Source organism: Rattus rattus, chromosome 2, assembly GCF_011064425.1.
Source record: "Rattus rattus isolate New Zealand chromosome 2, Rrattus_CSIRO_v1, whole genome shotgun sequence".
NCBI lineage: Eukaryota > Metazoa > Chordata > Mammalia > Rodentia > Muridae > Rattus > Rattus rattus.
The window spans coordinates 183,748,761-183,771,431 of record NC_046155.1 but is presented as its reverse complement, the minus strand read 5'-3'; the positions used below and the strand labels follow the sequence as shown (position 1 = coordinate 183,771,431).

General features: G+C 46.9%; 1 protein-coding gene across 2 annotated transcripts in view; it reads right to left on the bottom strand.

The window, feature by feature from the left end:
- Smoc2 (SPARC related modular calcium binding 2) overlaps positions 1–22,671 on the bottom strand; it is a 129,083-nt gene that overhangs the window by 65,543 nt on the left and 40,869 nt on the right. For both annotated transcript variants that reach the window (XM_032894654.1, XM_032894655.1), the window contains exons 2-4: positions 19,848–20,019; positions 9,110–9,216; positions 7,984–8,083 (exon numbers count right to left, since the gene is read on the bottom strand). In XM_032894654.1, coding sequence (XP_032750545.1) covers positions 7,984–8,083; positions 9,110–9,216; positions 19,848–20,019 — 379 coding nt within the window. The remainder of the gene's footprint in view (positions 1–7,983; positions 8,084–9,109; positions 9,217–19,847; positions 20,020–22,671) is intronic.

Genomic DNA, 22,671 nt, shown 5'->3' with positions numbered 1-22,671 from the left:
TTACCCCTGGGGCTGCTGAGGGAACAGGGCACAAGCCATTGCTCATTTGCTCTCTTCCATGATTGGGGCCTGACCTGTCCCCTTCCAGCTGTGAGTCCCCTGAAGGTAAGTAAGGGAGTCTCCTCTCATGCACGCTGAGTCAGCTGCACTTCCAAAGTCTGCACTGTTTTCCTCAAGGCAAAGTAAGAGCTAGCAGCTTCTAGGAGCTTATGCAAAGCTTCCCCCAACCCCTGCTCTTTTTAGTCTGCACAGAGGCAACTGGCTTCGGTGACTTCTGCACAGTCATGGTAGGATTTAACAGAGAAGTAACACTGGGAGTAGGTGAAGCATGGCTATCTACCCACATTGCACACAGTCACCGGTTGGGGGGCTGGCCCAGGAATACAGGCTGTCCTCTGCACCTCTCGCCTTATGCTTCGGGAGTGAGGATCATGCACGAAATTAAGAGACGGTGCTTGTTTTAAGTTTTGTAACCATCTCCAGGGTACCCAGGGACTGATCTTTACATGAGCAACATAAACCAGGACCACTTACTTATAAAAGGCCTCTTAATGTTTTCCAGAAAATTTATTAGAATACATGAAGGGGGAGCCCTAGTTGAAGTAGGTATGGCAAAGGGATGTTAACAAGCCTTCTGTAAAGTTAATTTTACAGGGACTGTGCTAGCAAGGGTCAAAGACAATCTTACTTCTGTTAACCTGTTGAAAGGTCACCTGGTCGAGTCTAAGGCCATTCGGAGTTTATTCCTGGGTCTTCCACACCCTGAAGTAGAATTCTCTGGACCAAGCAGCAGAGATGGGCATGAGAAGATTCCAGAAGAGACCACCAACCTGCACAGCCTTGTCACTACAAGTTGTGAGGTTGAACATGTAAAAACTTGTTAGTGAATGGATGGAGCGGGCGCCTTTGATGTTGTTGGACCCTTTACTGAAGCATCTGCCCGCCATCAGCTCCAGAGCTGGTCCTTGGAAAGGGGGCTAAGCACTGTGATGCTGCCACATCAAGTCACACCGTTTCTGTCTCTCTGCTGAGAATTGGAATCTGAAGCCAAGCTCTGGCTCTGGCTAGTGTCCCAGTGAACACTCTCAGGATATCGTGGTGCTGAGAGCCCTTTCACTGGGGAAATGGCTGGGAGGCTAAGAGAACCCACTGCTCCGGTAGAAGATCTGAGTTCAGCTCCCAGCAGCCACATCAGGAGACTCACGACTACTTGTAACTCCAGTTCCTCTGCTGCCATCTGCAAACACATGCACATACACACACAGGCACACACAGACACATCTGCAAACACATGCACATACACACACAGGCACACACAGACACATCTGCAAACACATGCACATACACACACAGGCACACACAGACACATCTGCAAACACATGCACATACACACACAGGCACACACAGACACATCTGCAAACACATGCACACACACACACAGGCACACACAGACACATCTGCAAACACATGCACATACACACACAGGCACACACAGACACATCTGCAAACACATGCACATACACACACAGGCACACACAGACACATCTGCAAACACATGCACATACACACACAGGCACACACAGACACATCTGCAAACACATGCACACAAACACACAGGCACACACAGACACATCTGCAAACACATGCACATACACACACAGGCACACACAGACACATCTGCAAACACATGCACATACACACACAGGCACACACAGACACATCTGCAAACACATGCACATACACACACAGGCACACACAGACACATCTGCAAACACATGCACATACACACACAGGCACACACAGACACATCTGCAAACACATGCACACACACACACAGGCACACACAGACACATCTGCAAACACATGCACATACACACACAGGCACACACAGACACATCTGCAAACACATGCACAAAAACACAGAGGCACACACAGACACATCTGCAAACACATGCACATACACACACAGGCACACACAGACACATCTGCAAACACATGCACACAAACACACAGGCACACACAGACACATCTGCAAACACATGCACATACACACACAGGCACACACAGACACATCTGCAAACACATGCACATACACACACAGGCACACACAGACACATCTGCAAACACATGCACATACACACACAGGCACACACAGACACATCTGCAAACACATGCACATACACACACAGGCACACACAGACACATCTGCAAACACATGCACATACACACACAGGCACACACAGACACATCTGCAAACACATGCACACAAACACACAGGCACACACAGACACATCTGCAAACACATGCACATACACACACAGGCACACACAGACACATCTGCAAACACATGCACATACACACACAGGCACACACAGACACATCTGCAAACACATGCACATACACACACAGGCACACACAGACACATCTGCAAACACATGCACAAAAACACACAGGCACACACAGACACATCTGCAAACACATGCACATACACACACAGGCACACACAGACACATCTGCAAACACATGCACAAAAACACACAGGCACACACAGACACATCTGCAAACACATGCACATACACACACAGGCACACACAGACACATCTGCAAACACATGCACATACACACACAGGCACACACAGACACATCTGCAAACACATGCACATAAACACACAGGCACACACAGACACATCTGCAAACACATGCACATACACACACAGGCACACACAGACACATCTGCAAACACATGCACATACACACACAGGCACACACAGACACATCTGCAAACACATGCACACAAACACACAGGCACACACAGACACATCTGCAAACACATGCACATAAACACACAGGCACACATGTATGCAATACATTAAAAATAACAGATTTATTTTAAGTCCTGCCTGAAAGGTCAGCCTACAATATCTTTTTTCTCTTTTTTTCAGAGCTGGGGACCTAACCCGGGGCCTTGCGCTCGCTAGGCAAGCGCTCTACCACTGAGCTAAATCCCCAACCCTAGCCTACAATATTTTAAGCCTGACTAGGAATGAGCTCTGACTAGGAATCAGTCATTAGAGTGAAGCTATTTCCAAATTACAAGATTAACCTGCTGCAGACATTCTCCTTGGAGGGAAGTCTCTTTGCTTTTAACATTTTCATCTATGCTCAGCCATGTCAGTCTTTGGAAACAGAAAAGAAAAAGAGAGAGAGAGAAGGAGAGGGAGGGGGAATCAAGGGGAAAGGAGAAGGAGGGAGGGAGAAACAGAAGGAAAATTAAATCCCTCAAGACTACCCATGACCGTCTGGAGATCCTTCACCAGCACAGAGGAGAGAAGCCGAATGGACTCTATGCCATGCTTCTTGAACATTTCTGGCACCAGAGAGAATACACAAGCGTCAGCTGCAGACCAAGAGCTCTAAGGCTATGGGGCTTCCTGGAGCACCCAAGTCTCCAGGCCAAGGAACATCCACTCTCAGGAGGGGAGACAGGAAGTCAGCAGGGAACAGTTCAGTCTCTAAAGCACCCTTGTCTTTAGCTTCTTGTCACCACCCTCCTTGAAGCTATCCCCCACCCCACTACCATGAAAGTCTTTCTTCTCCCCCTTTCTATACCTGATCTATGCACAGACATAATCCAAAAGGCATCAGAGTCGATAGCACGCATGAATGAAACCCTCTCCTATTCCTGCCCTTATTTATGAGAACCACCCCTCTGTGGGGTTTTTCTGGATGCCACTGGACAGCGCGGATGGTATTCCGTATGTGTCTGCAGTGCTTGTCCATTGCTGGCCCAGGCCCCAGGCTACACCAGTGTCTGCCAGGCTCCACTCACTGCTGGCTCCCTGGTGGTCAGTGCTTGGTAAGAGCTGTGATAACAGTGAACAGTGAGTGGGCTTTTTGCACATCAAATCCAGACAGGAATACTGCAAGAACTGGCCAAGCACTGTCCCATGGTGGGAAGGGGCTGGTGGCTCAGGAATGCCCACTGAGGAGTAAGACTGAAGGAGGAGGTAAAGGTTAAAGGGGCCTGACATCTCCACACGTTCTCTTCTACCTCAGCCCTCTGCCCCTCACACCTAGCTCAGGACAGGGAATCAGAAGGATGGGGAAGGTCACTGGCTTATGATCTATGGGCTAATTCCTTTTTCGTGTAAGCAGTGGCCGTCAGTGGAGGTTGGCATGATAGGAGACTAGCTTTTTCAGGTTTGTAAGAAAGGAATTAGGGCATCTCCATCCTGATCCCTCAGGACAATTGTGGATCAGGACTCAGAATGTCAACAAAAATGTTCAAGCCCAATGGAATGTTAGCCGAGCGGGTCTGGCAGCAACTAAGCCCTCAACCACTCCTCAGCATATTTGTGAGGGGGAGTTGAATCAGGGTATTTGAAGTGTCCACATCCTAAATGTGCACATCACCTTCCAGTGGCCATGAGAGAAGAGGAAGTCTGCAGGGAAGGCTTTGCTTTTGCCTCATTGCCTTTCTGTCGCTGTGACCACTGCTGCTACATTCATTCCTCTGTGGACATCAGAACCTAGCTTGTAGCATGCACTAAGACCAGCAACACTCCAGGAGTTCTCCAGGCTGTTGGCACCAGGGTACAATGGTGGAGGGATCCAGCCTCACGGACTGATCAGCTACTAAGTTCTGGAGTCAGCCACCACAGGGCTATCCAGGTCACAGGATGTAGACAATCTGAAAAATTACTTTTATTGTATATCCTTCCATTGGTTCTGTTCCTTTCTGCTCACGACCGGACACCTCCAGGCCAGGGCTGGTTTGTCTGCTAGGAGCTGTAAATTCCCTGCCCTGTGTTGTGCTTTCCTGTGTCTTCTGACTCACACAGCTGTCAGCTCCACGGCACCAGTGAGAGAGACAGGGAGTGTGTATCTGTCTGCACTGATGTTTATCCTACTGTGAGGCTAGCACTCTGTGTAGTGTTATCCTACAGACATCTACAGAGCCAGTTCCAGGGTTTGGTTTTTACAGCTAGTGTTGCTATAGGCCTGCCACATGTCTGCATCATGGAGCTGTGTTCCTCCAGGGTCCAGTCCCAGAAGGAAAGAGCTGAGCCCTGAGTGACCAGCTTACACACTGCCATGGGTGGTCTATTGTTCTGTCTTCTCCCTTGCCACACATTCACCTCCGTGTTTCTGTCTCCATGTCATTCTCTGAGAGCCCCAGTGGGACTCTAATCTATGCTGCCCTGGCATGAAGACACAAGGACACCCTCCTCTAGAAAATGCTACTGCTTTGACCATTTTGAAACTGAGGTATTCTGCATCCATGGCTTCAACGTACAACTGTGAAATGACTATTCATGCCTCACCCAGGTCTTCCCGGTGCAACTAAGGACTTGAGGAGGGGTTCTACACCATGTCATTGGATACAAGCCTAGAAGGGACACCAGCCTCTATCCCCACTTAGATGCTACAGAGTATGTTTACATGGTCCTAATAAGCACATACAGACACAAATTCATACACACACACATATGAATACATACACATATTGACACACATACTTGTATACATATGTACACATAAATGCATATATACCATGTACACATATATACCATGTGTACACATGCAAATACATACTTACGTATATATACACATTCACATACATATATATACATATATATACACGCGTATACATCATGTACACACATCTACATGCATATACATACACCCATGTATACACACATACACCCACATGTAAACATGCACATATACACATACATATATGCATATTCACACATACACAGATAGACACATGTACAAATTGCACACACATATACGCCATGTACACATATACATCATGTGCACACATACATATACCCACATACAGTCATATTTAGACATGTACATACATACATACACATTCACACACATATACATACACATAGTCCAACAAATTTGCTGTCTTCTGCTCATTTCTAAAGTAGTTTCTTAATTCCAGTTTTATAGAGAATACCTATAAGGTGAATTAGATGAATTTGAAGGCAGAAGCTATGTAGTGAATTCTGCAGTTTTACCCCTGTACACCACCTGTGCTGAACATTTCCTGGTTGCTGATGGCATGGGCATATCCAAAACACACGCTCCCTGTGGTTTGCAGACAAAATCAGGGTCACTCTGACCTGCTGTCAAAGCCAGCCCAATGTAAAGTGTAACCCACTACCCCACTTCTCCATCAGGCTGTGTCACGACACAGGAAGAAGTCCATTGTATCATGTAAAAGCTACATTGTCAGTTCTGTCTCTGTGGGGTGAGTGTAGGATGCCCAATTCCTCCACAACCTTCCCTTAAATCTCAAAATCCCTCAGTTGCTCAGCACAGGGTAGTGATGTTCCCCAAAGTATTAACAAGTAATTCTAGCTCTCTCCTCCCCGTGGGATTGCAGAGTGAAAGCTTAGCATCCCGCTCTGTGGGAACCAGATACACTAGTCATTCCAACCCGGTGGGGAAGAACATCGACTTAATCCACAAGGGAGAGAACCCCCAGTCAACCGCATACCACACACAGAAACTACTCCCTCAAAACGGGGCAGCCATCCTAAGAGTTCTGAATTGTCTAATTGTCCTTTTTGTTTGGTTTGGTTTTGCAGACAAAATCTTCATACATAGTCCAGGCTGGCCTAGAACTCTCCATTCTCTTGCCTCTGCCTCCAGAGTGCTAGGGTTACAGGTGGGGGGCACTACCCTGGGCTTAGACATCAGACCCCTTTGCTCCTTACCCAAGCACTACACACCAGGCTTTTAAGCAAAGGGCCAGAATTTGCATGCAATCATACACCAATCACATCTCGTAAGAAAACTCGCACAGTCTATTCCAGAAGCAACGGATGTTCCAGCGGTGCAGTCCAACAGTCTTACGAACAGCTAGAAGGAAGCTGGTTCCACAGAACCCAGCTTTTTCTGACAATGCAGCTTGGATCATGGAATCCTATTGCCCTGCCCTCTGCTTTCTCCCAGGAGAGCAGATCTGTCTTTTCCTCTACAAGTCTGTACAGGAACTACTCAATGTAAACATTAACTCACAGGGAAAAAATAGCACTTTGTAGGTTGCAGTGGTAAAATAGTTTTGAAATAAAACAAATGTATTCCCATTCTACATGACATAAAGCATGTGGGTTCCAGAGTGAACTGTCACTGAAATACAGGGTTTGTCACAGGGTCCCAAGGAGGTCACAGCCAATGATCCCATGCCCAGTTCCTCTGCCTGGGTCACAATAACAAATGGAATCTTGGCAGGCAGTGCCTGACCCTTAAATAGTAAGTAAGTCTGACAGTTAACTCCAGACACTAACGTTTCAACCCTCAAGTGACAAACTTGGAGAAATGTGTGTCTTAACGTCCCTAGTCCCAAACAGTTTGCCTATTTTCATATTATAACCCAAAGACTTGGATGACAAGAACGTTCAGCTTCATCAGACAGCAAGTTAGTCAGGCCCGGGCGGGAGACCATTTTCACATAAAAATGATCTGAATCATCTATAACCTTTTTTGGTAAAATATTAGTGGAAAAGGGACCATTTTATAGACTGTGAGGTCGCCAGCCTTGTTACTTTCAGTACATCAAGCTCCCGTCTGGGTAATAAAATATCACACGTAAATGTCTGGAAACTGAACTGTGAGGAAAGATCCCCTTTCTCTTTGAAAACCCATATATATATAAAAGCAGGACCTTTTGCTTTTTTTGGCCAAGGAAAACAATGGGTCATTCAAGCTGGTGACTCGAGCCTCTGTGGTTATATTTTCAAATGATTCAGCCCAGTGTGTTCCTACGGCCAGTTGTCCCCTGCCCCAACATGTCGACAAAAGTCTTTGCTTCTTTTCCTCCAGGTCTATGTGGAGTGGTGTGTCCAGTGAGCTCATCCTACCCCTCTCTTACTAAATGTCCTTTTGATTTGTGAGTAAATCTGAGTAAGATGACCAAGAGAAACAGGAAGGCATTTCCCCGGAGCCAGCATTAGTCAGACCTACCGGGGCACCTGGGTGTCTTGTGGGCCACAGCGGTGCCACTGATGGGCCTTCCATTTGGTGTAACACACCAACAGTATCCTGTGTAGCTGTGACACTGGACCTGCAGAGAAATGACAGGGAGGTGAGCTAACCACAGGCAACTCTCCCACAGAGTCACCTCAGAGGACAGCTGAGATTCTCAGGTGCCGCGTTTGGCCACTCAGGGGAAGCTGAGTGCTGAGCTTCACCACAGAGGTATGGAGAAAAAGGAACTGGTATATGTTACTGCACAACAGTGAGGGTCAGGCCCTGCTGCAGAGAACCTAAGGCCCTCCCTTCACACAGGGCAAAGCCAGTCCCTAATATTTCTCGGTGAGTCCATGGCTGACGCAGGGGGAGGAGATAGTTGTCCAGCAGTGATGACGTATTTCCACATCACCTTTTCAGTTCCCCGAGGTACCTTCCTCTAACTTTCAGTTGACCAGAGTAGAGGACATCCATCAGTGTAGCTCCTCCCCCATGCTATCCTTTCTCCCTTCTCCCAAATGTCACATGACTATGCTTGAGACGACCCATGACCTTAAATAGAACGTCACATGAGATCACAGGTATTGATAGCAGAATGTTTTTGCTGCCTCTCCCCCACCCCCAAGAACCTACTCTATGGTGGCATGCTGCAGACAGCTCTCAGTAGCAGCACTGACTGACTCAAATTAGAACCAAACTATTTTTAAGAGAGTTTGGCCGGCAGCATGACCATAGGCAAGCCATGACTTGATGTGGCAGCATCCTACTGTGGACTCAGTGGCTGAGTCATGGGGCTTATGAATGAGCTAAGCTACAATCAGACCCAGAGCTTGGCCAGTTAACCGGGGTTAATGAGCTTTTCTGAGAGAGCTGCCTCATACGGTATTCATGCAGCACAAGGATGCAGAGGCCACGGCTGTAGTACAGACACCTGAGCCAGCTAGGGCTTAAACTCTCCCTCACATACCATGCTGTGAGGCCCCTGAGGTTGGCATCTCAGAAACAAGATGACTATTTCCCACTCCATGGCTCTGGCTCCTTCCCTTTCGCTCCCAGCTCTGGCACCCAATTATCTCAACCCAATAACCCAGGCTTGGACTCTCAAAGCAAGACAAGTCACCTGACTGTAGGTGCCGTCGTCGTTGCATTCTGGGATGAACACTTGCTGGAACTCCTTCCGGGCCTGCTCCTGGGTGTACTTCCTCTCAGCCACACACCTGGACACATCTGTGGGGAGACCACGGTAAAGCAGTTACAGGGCAGGAGGGGAAGACAACAGATAACATTCTAAGAGACAAACACAAGCTGTTGAAGAGTAGAGCACCGGGGTTAAAGGGTCCTGCCCAGCACAGCAGGTGCCCCTCTGTTCCTACAAGAGCTGGGAAGAGTGTGGCTCATTCCTCACACTTTATAGAAGGGAAATGGAGGCTAGGAATACCCCCCTGAAGGTGTCTGTGAGGTAATGGGAAAGTCTGGCTTCCTAAAAACAAGAAGCAGGCTGTGCTAGGGCCCCCAGATGCACCTAGACGCAGATGGGAAGCCAGAACACACAGCTCAACTCAAATCAGAGGCAGGTGCTGGGGCCCGATACTCCACAGTAGCCCAACACCTAGTGGGGCTGACGCTACCTTCTACGGGAGTCAAGACTCACCTCTTTCCTCCGCATCTTAGTCTCCAGGATCTCACAGTCTGTACCAAACCGTCAGAGAAATGTGGTGATAAAAAGCTAACCATGCCACAGCTCATGAGAAAAATGAAGCTGATTTATTTAGTGATATGAAGCATGAGGACTGGATGACTGGTAGAAATTGTAAAGTCCAAAAGCAACCGAGCGGACTGGGCAAGGAGCTCAGTGGTAAGATGCTGCCTCTCTGTATCAGGCCCTGTGCTCAATCCCCCGCATGAACACAGAAAGAACATTGAGGGCCAGCGAGATAGCTCAGCGGCAGAGGCCAACAACTCAGTGATCTCAGCTCAACTCCTAGGAAAAAAACCTGTAATACAAACTGTCCTCTGACCCCCACAGGGACACTGTAGCATGGGCCGCACATATACATACAAATACACAAAGACACAAACATACACACACACACACACACACACACACACACACACACACAAAGAGACAGAGATAGACAGAAACAGAGACAGACAGAGACAGAGAGATATGAAAGAGATAGATGATAGATACATAGATACAAAGATAGATACATAGATGGATACATAGGTAGATACATAAATACATAAATATATAGATATATACACAGATGGTACATAAATAAATGAGATAGATATAGAAAGAGACAGATATGCAAATAAACATAAATAAAGTAATGCAGTTTTAAAAATCTAAAGTATATTTGATTTCTCTCTAGGGAAAATGTATCTGCACACGTGAGTCCAGAGCATGAATGAGTTAAGTCCTCACAGAGGAATACTAATGTTCTTTCTTTTCTGTTGGCCAGACAGGCCCTTGCAGGTGAATTCCTGGCTCGTTTTAGATACCAGCAAGGAGGCTTTAGGTGTGGGTCTAACACTAACTGTGACCCAACTCGCCATGCTGGGGAGAGGGTAACAGGTCCTAAGGATCAAACACACCAAAGCATTGTAAGGCCTGCCACCCTGTGCACCATGCTCTGGGGACAACACAGCAAGTCCCACCCTTCAGTTTGACCAGAATGAATTTAACCCTGGAGACGAATCCGTTGCCAGCATTCCTGTCTCCCGGTTGAAGTAAGCAGCATCCAGATCAAGAACACTGCAGCCTCTCACCTCCCAGAGGCAGGTCACCCCAAGCCATCCATTTCTCTTTTCTACACAGTTATTCCTGGGAGCTACAGCCCATGTTGTCATTGTGGCTACTGACCAGATGCACCAGCTTCAGCACAGCGACTCTGGGGACATGGGTGTCTCCTCCTCCTGTCTTTGCCACCCCAAAGCAGGGATTGTGATCAGATCATATGCTGTTGTTGCCAGCTGTTTATGTGGGCCCTGGGACTTGAACTCTTCATGATTATGAGCTGTCACTTTTCTGAGTAAGCCATCTCTGGGTCAACAAGTGGTTTAGTGCAGTCTGTGTTCGCTGAATAGAAACCATGGATTTGCTGGCTTATTTACTTATTTTTTGAATAACCAGAGGCTAGAGGACACATAGACCCATAAGCCATTCCTAATACTTGAGCCATCATAAAACATCCCAGAAGAGCGTAATAACAGCATAATTTTTCAAGCAACATTTTGTTTCGTCCTTGGCTCACAGTTCCCTAAAGCCTTCACGTCACCTTGATCAAGCCATTTCCAAATTTGAAAATCTGTATACTTGGATATTCATTCCAAGTTCATGGATGGCGTGTCCCAGGCTAGTTTGCCATAGGAGACAATGACAACAAATGAATAAAATCTGTGAAATCCAAGTATCAGGTAACTATCATCTCCTGATGGCAAGCCACCGGCCTGCCACATCTCACTCCATACATTACTGCCAAGTCTGATCAGGGTCTCCACCAGAGGGTCTCCACCAGGGAGACACCCCAGAGGCAGGGTCTTTGGGGGATCCACACTCCAAACTGGCAACATCTCCTTCTATTCTTCCTCGGACACTAAGCCATTATGTCCCTGATACATACAGCCACCCAGACCAAAGAAATGAAAACCTTTCGCACCTTGAGCATTATATTTTCCCACACCTAAATTTTTAGTCGATTTTAAAAGAATAGAATACAAGTATTATTTCAGCAGTTTCATTTACTGGAGTTAAATTTATATTACTGTTCTTTTATTCTTTATGCTTATACGAAATACTTTAGAAAATAAACGATTCCCTGTTCAGGACCTCATTGAGATAGTTTACTCTGGGCCTTTTGTTTGAATATAATAATCCTCAAAACCTAAGAAAAATAAGTATTAGTGTGGTACCCCTGAACAGTACATAAAAACTCCCCTCTGAGCCGTCTCCAGTTCAGGTCAGTGGTGTTTCCTCCAGTCCTGGTATGGGATGACCACTGCCATCTGCTGCCTCCACCCTGTCCAACTCCAGCACACTGCTGTCACCCTTGACAGAACCCCTCATCTAGTACAGACACCCTCTACCCCAGCACCTCTCTACATCTATGGATTGACCTATTCTGGGCATGTTGTATGGAGAGCCACAGGCCCTTGGTGTCTCACGGCACACCCCAGCTGCAGCATGGGCAGTGCTTCCTGTGGTTCACCACCTGCTGACCAACACTGGCAGACCCCATGTTTTGACCACCATGTACGTGCCTCACTGAATATCTGCAGGTCAGCTCTGAGTGCCTTATTTCATGCCCTCGTGGTTTAACACAGGGGTCGAACGGCTGTCACCATTGGAATAGTTGCTGGGGGGCTGGGGGGTTCCCCCCTGGCTGAACTGCTTGACTTCCCACTGACAAGGGCCACGATGCTACCCTGTGCATTTCCCAATAGCTATGTCTTCTCTCCTTTTAAACTGCCATAGCCACCTCAGGGAACATGACTCAGTGTTTTTAAAGCTATGGTTCATTTCTATGTCATAAGAAAAATCAATTTAGCTAGCAATTCCAATGTTAGCATTCTCACTAGGACTGGAGAGATAGCTCAGCAGTTAAAAGTATGGCTGCTCTTCCGGAGGGTCCAATATCAGTTCCCATTGGGCAGCTCATAATCATGTATAACTCCATCTCCAGGGGATCCAACAGTCTCTTCTGGCTTCTGTACACATGCGCGCGCGCGCGCGCGCGCACACACACACACACACACACACGCACAGCATATACTCAGATAGACACCACACATACACAAATACATTCACCGACACATACCCATAAGAAAATTCCAATTAAATAAATTTATCAATAATTTAATCACTTAATTGTATATAATTTACTTTTTACTAGAACAGAGAAGGAATCTTTGATGCAAATTAAATGAGACATTTTAGAGACCTTTTGCTCTGACCGGAAAGAGCCAAGATTTTACAAATAAAGCAGCAGGGTGCCACTAACAATATCCAAACAGAAGTTTTCGATGAATTCTTGATTAATACTAATACATTTTGGAAACAACTTTTTTCCAATCTCAATTGAAAAGTAAAGTAGATCCCAGAGGGTTCACAGGATTGTTTGTGTATAAATTTATATTAACCCAGAAATGGTGTTGCCTGTTATTGAAGAAACAGTTAGCAGTGGTTTGCTATGGTGATTTCTCGTGTGTGTTGGGGGGTGGGGGGGTCTGTGTGCGCGTGTGTGTGTGTGTGTGTGTGTGTGTGTGTGTGTGTGTGTGTATGTATGTGTTTAATGGGAAGAAAGCAATTTCCCATCTTGCAGAAACCACTCAGGACAGAATCAATAGTCATTGGAAGAGATTGCTTTGCCAGATGTTTTCTATCAAGGAATCTTCGTGAGAAGGAGCTGTGAAGAGGGGCAGTCGGGGGCATTTTCAGGTTTGTGTGATTGAGCAGCTCGTGGTCTCTACGCACAGTAGGTGCCTCCTTCAGGGACCCCTGCTCAGCAAGAGCAATTAGAGACCATGCCCCATGCTGCAATCTCCCGCCAGGGCTCTGCTCGCCCATGCCCCATGCCGCAATGTTGCAGGCCAAACTACAGATAGTTCCTCTGTCTTAGCGTACGTTATATCACTGTGATGCAGACCATGAACAAGAGTAACCTGGAGAGCAAAGGGTTTATTTGGGTTATAATTTTATTGGGGGAAGCCAGGGCAGGAAATGAAGCAGGAAGCTGGTTGCAGAAACTCAAGCAAAGGCCATGGAGGGATGCTGCTTACTGGCTTGCTGACCATGGCTTGGAATCCAGATCCACCTGCCCAAGGTGGTAGCACCCACAAGGGGCTGGGCCATCCCATAAGAAATTATTAATCAAGAAAATGCCCCACAAACCTGCCTACAGGCAATCTGATGGAAGATTTTTCTCAACTACGATTCTTCTTCCCAGATAATTCTGAAGCAGCCAGGGTGGCCTTTAACATGTGTCTTGTACAGAGCCAACTCGTCTTGGAGGGGGATAAATGTCTCAGTACCTTTGAACATGGAGCAGAGCAGGCAGACAGGGGCACAGGTTTGAGTCTATGGGTCACTCAGTCGTCATGGTTACTGCAAAGGCCATGTGAACTCTCTGGGGTCAAGAGCAGATTTCACTACTATTTCCTAGGGCTCCATGTAGTGGCCACAGAAATGACAGACTAGGAGAAGCCTTGCCTTTGATGTTCATGGTCTCAAATAAAAACAGACGCTGCATTTCAAAGCTGTAATGCTTTACCCACTTGTAATTTAAGGCCAGACTCTGGAAAAGAGAGACTATTCTGCAGTGACCCTTAGATTGAAAGCACACTTCCCATCCGTACAATGATGTGCTGTGGTGGGAACCTAGGGCTAGTCAGGGCACCCTCTCCCAGCAGGTCCCTGCTGTCTCTAGCAGTCAGCTAAAACAGCTCGCCCTGCACTTATGAAAACAGAATAGTAAGTCCATTTAACTTCCCATGACAACGGAAAAACTGTGATTATAGAACTAGAGAAACAGAGGCAAAAATTTCATCTTCAACTCATAAGGCATACAAATAGAAAGTGCTGGCATAGAGTTGGCATTGCAAAGGGACATGAAGGTAAGCAATGAGGGTCACTCCATGTGTGAAAGGCCGTTTCTATGGCATGTAAACAAGGGACGTGTGACCGTCACCATCCTGTCACAGGAACCCACCTCCCTCCCAGCATGTCAGAATGGATGATGATGCAATCCCCAGCTTCTTTATGGTGAAGGTTGACTGCCAGCCCTCCAGAGGGAGAGGCCGGCTGATGCCACACACAAGAGCTCCTTCCTCATGGAAGCTGCACCCTGAGATCACAGCTGAGCTGGAGCAAACAGAAGGGGCCGTTTCCAACTTCGTGTCCCATAGCATTTGCTTGCGTTTCTGGCTATGGCTTGTCTGGGAAAGGAGCAAAGTCCCTGTGGTGACTTCTCAAGCCTACGATGACACAGCAGCAAGGGAAGCTGAGCATGGTGCAGGTGGGGCTGCAGTAAGGGACAAGCAGGGAGGGCTGGGGGATCCTCGGACAGAAATGCTATCTCTGAGAACTGTATCCATGGGAAAAAAGACAAGCCAGCTAGATGCTGGGTGGAGAAGAGCCACAGACACCCTCGTACACTCAGGAGCAAAGCCAAGCACACCCTCACTGTGCACCCACACTCATACCTGCACGCTCATATGTGCGCGTGTGCACACTCACACTTGCATCTGTGTGAAGTCATATACTCTCACCTGCACACATGTATGTGCATGTGCGTGTCCCTCACACTACACAGAGCTCTCATGGACAGCTGGTTTCCTCCGTGGAATTCAGGTAGGTCCACCCCTCACTGAAGCAGCCAACAGAACCATCCAAGCTCTTCCTATGGGTCACGATAGTCCTGCGTGCAGCTGCAGGCAGCATAGTCGCAATGCTTCCTTTACCACTCCCACGGGATTGTCTTAAAAGGTGAGACCATGAATGATTGTGTACAGAAAATGGGCAGATGTTGGAGCTTGTGAGCAGTTTCTAGCTTGCTAGTTGCCCATCAGTGAAAATGTGTTAGAAGTGTTTTAGAAAGAAGAAACCTTCTCATCTTCTCAGATGAGAAGAACGCCCAGCATTCATGTAGTCGTGGAGATGGAAAACAAATGTATTCTCTACTCCTCTGTAGAAGATAGGTCCTGACTCCTGGAGCTCCCTAGTCTGAGGGTCTCAAACAGCTGGGGAGCTGAGCTTGGTGGGGGAAGCGGGAGAATCAACTTTTAATCTCTGTCAGATAATGGTTCTGAGCCACTGTGGCCCATCCTGTCACAGTGAGAACTCCGAAACCTCACGACAAGGACAACTGTTTACTCTCATCATGTCGTCAGACCACCCTGTGAGTCCAGGCCTCCCAGTGGCCAGTGTTACAGCTCTCCTATGTCAGGGATCCCAGTGTTGGTGAGTGGTGGACACAGGAGGACCGGGCTGCCAACCAAACATCTGTATCTCTCCACATGAGTCTACTTCGAGCTTTTGGTCTCGAAACCTTCAAGGGAGGTGTTTCTGGAAATCTATTATAGTTTTGTTCCCAGAAATCTCAAAATAATCCCAAGGTTTCCTGGCATGTGACCTTTTCCTTTATTTTCTTCTTTTCTTTTCCTTTGTTTTTTTTTTTTAATTCAGTTCCAGAGATTTTGTTGAAAAGAAAAGCAGCCGTACTGGTTCCAGATCAAAAGAAAAAATATTAATATGTTTGCCGAGTTCCGAAAACACAAACTCCACAAATTTCTATGAAAACACGAGAAAAATCCACCAGTCTAAACCACTGCAACTCCAGTCGGGGTCAATGTCAAATTGTGACGGGAGACACGCACATTTTAATCCTATTTAATTAAATGTGAAATAAAATATCTTAATTGTTGTTTCCAAACCAGCACATGCAAAAGAGACAGGCCCACAAATCTGTCACCCACAAAATATGTAAAAATGGCCTCAAAATAGAGATGGCTAGCTGTAGCTGAACATTTTACAGCTCCGGGAAGCAGGGTGCACATGACTCTTGTACAGCTCACAGCATTTGTAGTCTTGGAAAAGGAAGAAGACATTGTCATGTCAGCCACGATTCACTGTGTGGCGGCCAGCGCTGTGCCTGGGTTCCATGGCATGGATCCATTCCTATAAACTATCTCTCCGATGGTTGATATGCAAGGCGGAAGGTGATGTTACCCAGTTGACGTTAGAAACCAGGTAAGCAATGTTTGGTAGTGTAGATCACTTAGGCAAAGACCCCACCCCTGTGTCAATTCTTTCCTCTCAGGGTGAGGTAGGTGAAGATATACCCCAGCAGATAAAATTCACTCACCACAGATGGGAGCAAGATAGAGCTTCTTGGGGTCCCTTCTGTACCCCAATGTACTAGAGGTGTGTGCTGTCCACCTGGGTTGAAGACCGCACGCATGGAGGGCACCCTCTCCTCCAGGTCTGCATTTGCTGCCTGGGCTGACTACAGCCCCGCAGAAGCACAACACAGAACGCTGCTGGAGTCTGTGGTGTTTTTATGGTAACCCTTACTCTGTATGTCGCGCTTGTTTTGGAGAGGTGTCACATTTGACTGACTCTCCCCATTGTGTTTTTAGAAGTTTCAAGTGTTTGATATAAAATTTCCTCCATTAGGGGTTGAGAATTCCACCAAGAAAATTATCCAGGAACCGGAGGCTGTCTGCAAACAGCCATGACCCAGAACACACTGAGAGAACATCTCCGTCCCCTTCAAACTGACCCCTGTCACAATTAAATCAAATTGAGACCAGAGACAGTGGACGTCCAAGCCCTGGGGAGACACCTCACACTAGGGACAGGAGAGCACTCTGCTGTCATTTTTTTCTTCCCTTGAGGTCATAAAGTCCCCTGATCCACACCATACTTCTCATGTCTTTACTGGTCCTCAGTAACCATGGCAGCAGCTGCTCCGTCTGACCACTTCCTTGTGGTCCATCAGCAGGATGCCCAGCCAGGCCAAGAAAATGTGGCAGGAAGCAGGGACAAAGGATGCCAAGCTTTGTGGAGCCACGTGACCACCACCGCTTCCCACAGAGATCGTTTCTGAGAGCCAAGACCTCCTAGGCAATTGCTTCTAGAAGCTTCTGTAGGGGTTACATCCTGGTATTTAAAAGAAGCTCTCATTTGTTCCTCTTCCTTCTGTTGCCTATAGCTGAGACAGCAACAGTCAAAGACATAAAATTGCATCTAATTTTTCCTTGAGTGTTTGATCAGCTCTCATGGCACAGACATCTGTGAGGGACAGGCATGGGGCCAGGCGTGGACTGCTGTCATATCTGCTGCCCTCAGCCTCTGGTGCGATGCCTGTAGGGGATCCATTCCAGCCAGGGACACTCTTTCAGCCACACCATCTATTTGAATGTGTGAAGATACTGGGAAGAGTGGTCCGTGGTTGGATTTGCAAGAGTGGACTGGAATTTGAATTTGTAGACTGCTCACTCTCAAGCTACAGGGTGTGCTGTGAGGAAACACAGATTCCTGTGGTGTCCACGTGGTACCACCTCACTCTTCAGAAACTGCGGGGTGGAGCTGAATGGAGCGTTTCTGAGACCACAGAGCACTGTTTAAGGAGTCCCTCAGGGAGACAGAAGCAGACACTCACCCGAGTCATCGACCCTAAGGAATGTCAGTGCCCGTTCCTGGGGACATGAGAACATGTTTGCAGAGGTATGTGTGTTACAACATGGATGCTATGCAAGAAATAAAAATTAGATTTTTCTAACTCTTGTTTTCTCTGAAAAAAATTAAACATCTAGAGACAAATAGCAATAAGACAAAGTAATAATATGGCGTATGTAATGTCAGGTGGATGAGAGTCAATAAGATATTTATTTTAAGTTTTTTCCCAATAAACAGGAACGGATGTTTAGAGGCAAAGAAGGTCATTAGTAAGTGGCATTTAACCTAAGTGTCCCCTTTTCCTCATAACCACTAAGGAAGGCCACTGGGTTACGTGGTTTCTGTGACACTGAGTTTTTTTGTTGTAGTATGGTTGTTTATGTTCTTATTTGTTTTGTTTTTCACAGTCAGGGTCTCACAGTGTAGCCATTTTGGCCTTGAACTCAAAGTGCTCTCCTAGGCTCACCCTCCCAAGAACTAGGATTATGATCATGACCCACCATCACTAGCCCTAGCCCCAGGTACTAAACCTGGGGCTCCATTCACTCTAGACAAGCAGGCTACCACTGGGCTACCTCCCATTCCCTCTTCACCTCTCAAGTTACCTTGAGGCATGGTCTCACTAAGCAGTCCAGACAGGCTTTGAACTTGGGATTCTCCTGCCTCAGCTTTCCAAGTGATAGGATTACAGGTGTGCTCTTGAGACTGAGACGTTTGCTCTTGGCAGCGGGCGAGTCATCTGAGTTAAAGGTCAGTCTGTCTGCATTACCTGTAACAATGGCCCAGGGCTGCCCAGCAGAGCTCTGCACTTTGACAGAAAGAGTAAACAACTTGGCAGCTGGGTTAATTGAAGGCAGAGGCATGGCCCTGGCGGTTAATGTGGTTGGGCTGTTTAGCTGGGAGGATTGTCAGAGTTAATGGCTCATCAACACACATCTTCTTAGGACCGTTTTAGTCTGTGTGGTCTTGTTTCCCAGAGATTCAGAGAAAGTAAATCCCCTTTGAAAGCACTGTGTGCTTGCCGCTAAACTGAACCCTTCATTACTGTGCGAGGCTCTTCCAGGCTTGCTCTAAGCTGTAACTCTGGATCTAGTTGCTAATCTGAAGACTGATTAAGTCCAAGGGTAACGTCCACATCAAACTGACCTCACTCACAGGAAAAAAAAAAAGAGAGAGAGAGAGAAGCTGATAATCATTTTAGAGCACTTGGAGGCAAAAACAAACAAACAACCCTGAAGTGCTTATGATAAATTTGTTTTATGACAACACGAAACACTTTGGGGAAATCAGGAAATTTGTAAAAATGACTGCTTTGCAGCTAGACGGTTCAGTTGGTAAAGTTTCTTGCCTAGCATGCAAGGGGCCCTGGATTCAGTCCCCAGCTGACCATAAACCCCAAGTGCTTGTTCCCATCCTTAATCCCAGCACTCTGGAAGTGGAAGCACAAAGATCAGAAGTTCAAGGCCAGCCTTTGCTACATAGTAAGTTCCTGGCTAACCTAGTCTACATCAAACACTGTCTCAAAAAGTATTACTTTAAGATTCATAAAAATGACTCTTCACACACTCTGAGAAATAATTGCCCATTCAGAAGGTTTCAAGCTGCTAGGTTTGAAAGTAAATTGTCTATGCCCTTGCCACATAGGCACCATCTTCCGGCCATGGCCTCTGCAGCTCACCTTTGCAGTTCCCACGGTGGGCAATCTCCAGCTGGGGATCTTTGCACTTGGCCCGCTGGAACTCACATCGCGACAGGAAGGTCCTCCCATCTGAAGCACAGAGTGGTTTCTGAGGGGAGCTGGGGCAGTCCAGGCTGCAGTCTCTGTCTTTGTCTTGATCGACTCTCAAGAACTTGGAGAAGAAAGAGAAGTGAGAGATGTTTAAAGAACTCACATTGAGGAGACAGGAGCACAGAGCAGACAGAGAACAGACTCCGAAGAAACACGGCCACTCCACGCTCACATCTCACAGAAGCGCCAAGGGAATCGCTTTCCAACTAGTTCGACATCCATTTCACAAGGTGATAATAGCTGACCACAAGTCCGTATCTAAGGTCTGATGGGAAGACAAATGCAGCTCTTTGTAAGTGGAAGGAACTCCCCCACTCACCTTCCCCTTAGAAACCTGAGGAAGGGGCTCGCCTACTCTGCCATCCTCATAAAGTTCTACAGGTGGCATCGTGTCTGTTGTGGTTGTTGTTGCCGCCACTGCTGCTGCTGCTGTTCCTCTCTATAGCCCCTTTCTTTACCAGTTCACTCAAGGTCAATGTCTTCTCATACCCCTGGAAGTCAATGTTTATGCCCTTCAGGAACTGGCAGGTCAGCCTTTTTTTTATAAAATGGCTCTGTTGTCAGAATACATTTGTGTATCCCTTACGTAAATAGGTTACTGGTTTTTCTTTTGTCTTTTTGATTTTCTTGAGACATGGTGTTCTGTAAGCCCAGGGTGGCCTCAAACTTGCTATGGAGTCAAGGATGGCTTTGAACTCCTAATTCCCCTACCCTCACCTTCCAAGTTCTCAGATTACTGGGGTACACTACTTCATTTGTGATTTTTAACCTTACGCTTTGAAAGTTCTTGTTTTTCAACAAGCATTGAAATATTCGCTAAATGAATTGCTTGGTCCCAAAATTGAGAGGCTGATGCATCCCTGTGAAACGCCTTGAACTCCTCTTACGACACATCTTCCCTCTGCAGAAAGAGTAGGTTCTAAAGGTCGCACTTCCTCACAAGTTCTCACTGAGAACTGAGACCCTCTCTGTAGGAACCATAGTGGATTTGCATGGTGTAGTTCCCAAGAACACACTGCCTGGGCTTTTGGTCTTTCTTTTCCTCTCTTATGCCCTTGGGTTTGCGATAACTCCTAGGGAATCTCAACGTAGACCCCTCTGACTCTGCCCATTCACCTTGGACAAGGGATCGGGATCCTGACCAACCTCCACCTTTCTGCCTATTCCTTATGTGCCAGACCTTGTCCTGTCTAGTCATACAACAGGCCAGCTAGAAGAGCAGGCTGAACATGGCCATTTCTCTGGTTGAGTGCCTCGCATGATGCAGCGTCTCATCTATGAGACCAAGGTCCATCTTTCATTTAGACACATAGCCTTAGATGGGCCTCATCAGTCATGTTCCCTGATGGGAAGACAACGCTGGCCACTTTGAGAAAATACCAAATGTTCTGGGGTGAGGGGAGAACACCGTCCTGGAGCTCAGCTCCACTCAGCAGCCCGGAGTTTATAGACAAAGCTGTACCCCAAGCCTTAAGAAGGTTTTGGACATCTCAACAGATGCTGCTTCTAACTATTGTAGCCTTAGGTTGGTTACACACTGTCACCAGGAGACATGGTCCCTGGGAGGATGGTGACACAGACTTTCCTTACTCCCTCATCTATGAACATGGTGGCTCTGGGGTGTCAACCCTGGGCCGAGCTGTAGAAATTGAAGCCTTCAAGTTCAGGACCTCGGTTCGATGCCTCAGCAAGATAGCTGGTGTGAGAAGGCCTTCACGCCTCACTGACTCTGAGTTATGTTTGTAGACCTTTGAAACTAAGGGAAACTGTTGAACGAGAGACACTTTGTCATGAGTTACAGTTCTGGGTGAAATCTGAGGACCAGGAAGACACCTGGGAAGCCAGGGCAGACATAAGGAGACAGCTGGACCGGGACTCGGTGCCTAAAATAAGGATGGCTGTTAGCATCAGAGATGGGGCACTACATAACGCTTTGGGCACTCACAGACTCCTCATGTGTGAAATGGAGACGATAAAACAACACTCATTCTGTAGGATCACCATGAATATAAAACGAGATCATATTTGGAAAATATCTTGGCCAGACATGAAGAAGTAAGTCACTGGCAGTGATCCCTACCAATCACATACCTAGAGTCTATCATTTTAATGTGCACGAGTCCACTGTGGCTTCTCCGAAAATATCACTTACACTACGTGAGCTCCAGGCCCACCTCCCACATGTGATTATCTCCAAGTGAAACATTGAGAGTGTGAAGGAAAAGAGCTAGATTAGGTTAAAGGGGGATGGTAAGTCTTTAATAAAGTATTAGAAAGACATAGGAAGACTCAGGAAAAGGAAAACAGAAGCTTGGCTTTGTCTCAGGGTGACTGGAGTCATTTAGGGGACATTTGGAGTCAGGTAGACAGGGGGAGGCTAGGGCTAGAGGTCACTTTCCCTAAGGTGGGAAAAAATGTCACCTTGCATGAGGAGTAAAGGTAGACCACTGAAATGCACATGCACATAACCCCAACTCCACCACATTGCTGAAGATCTCTGAACTGGAATCCTAGACAGAGCAGGAGACATCTAACACAAACAAGCAGGCCATCCACATATCTATATTCTCTCTCTCTCTCTCTCTCTCTCTCTCTCTCTCTCTCTCTCTCTCATATATATATATATGTATATATATGTGTGTGTATATATATATATAATGTTCTCTGTGTGTGTTCTCTCTGCTCTGTCTGTTCTATCTGTTCTCTCTCTCAT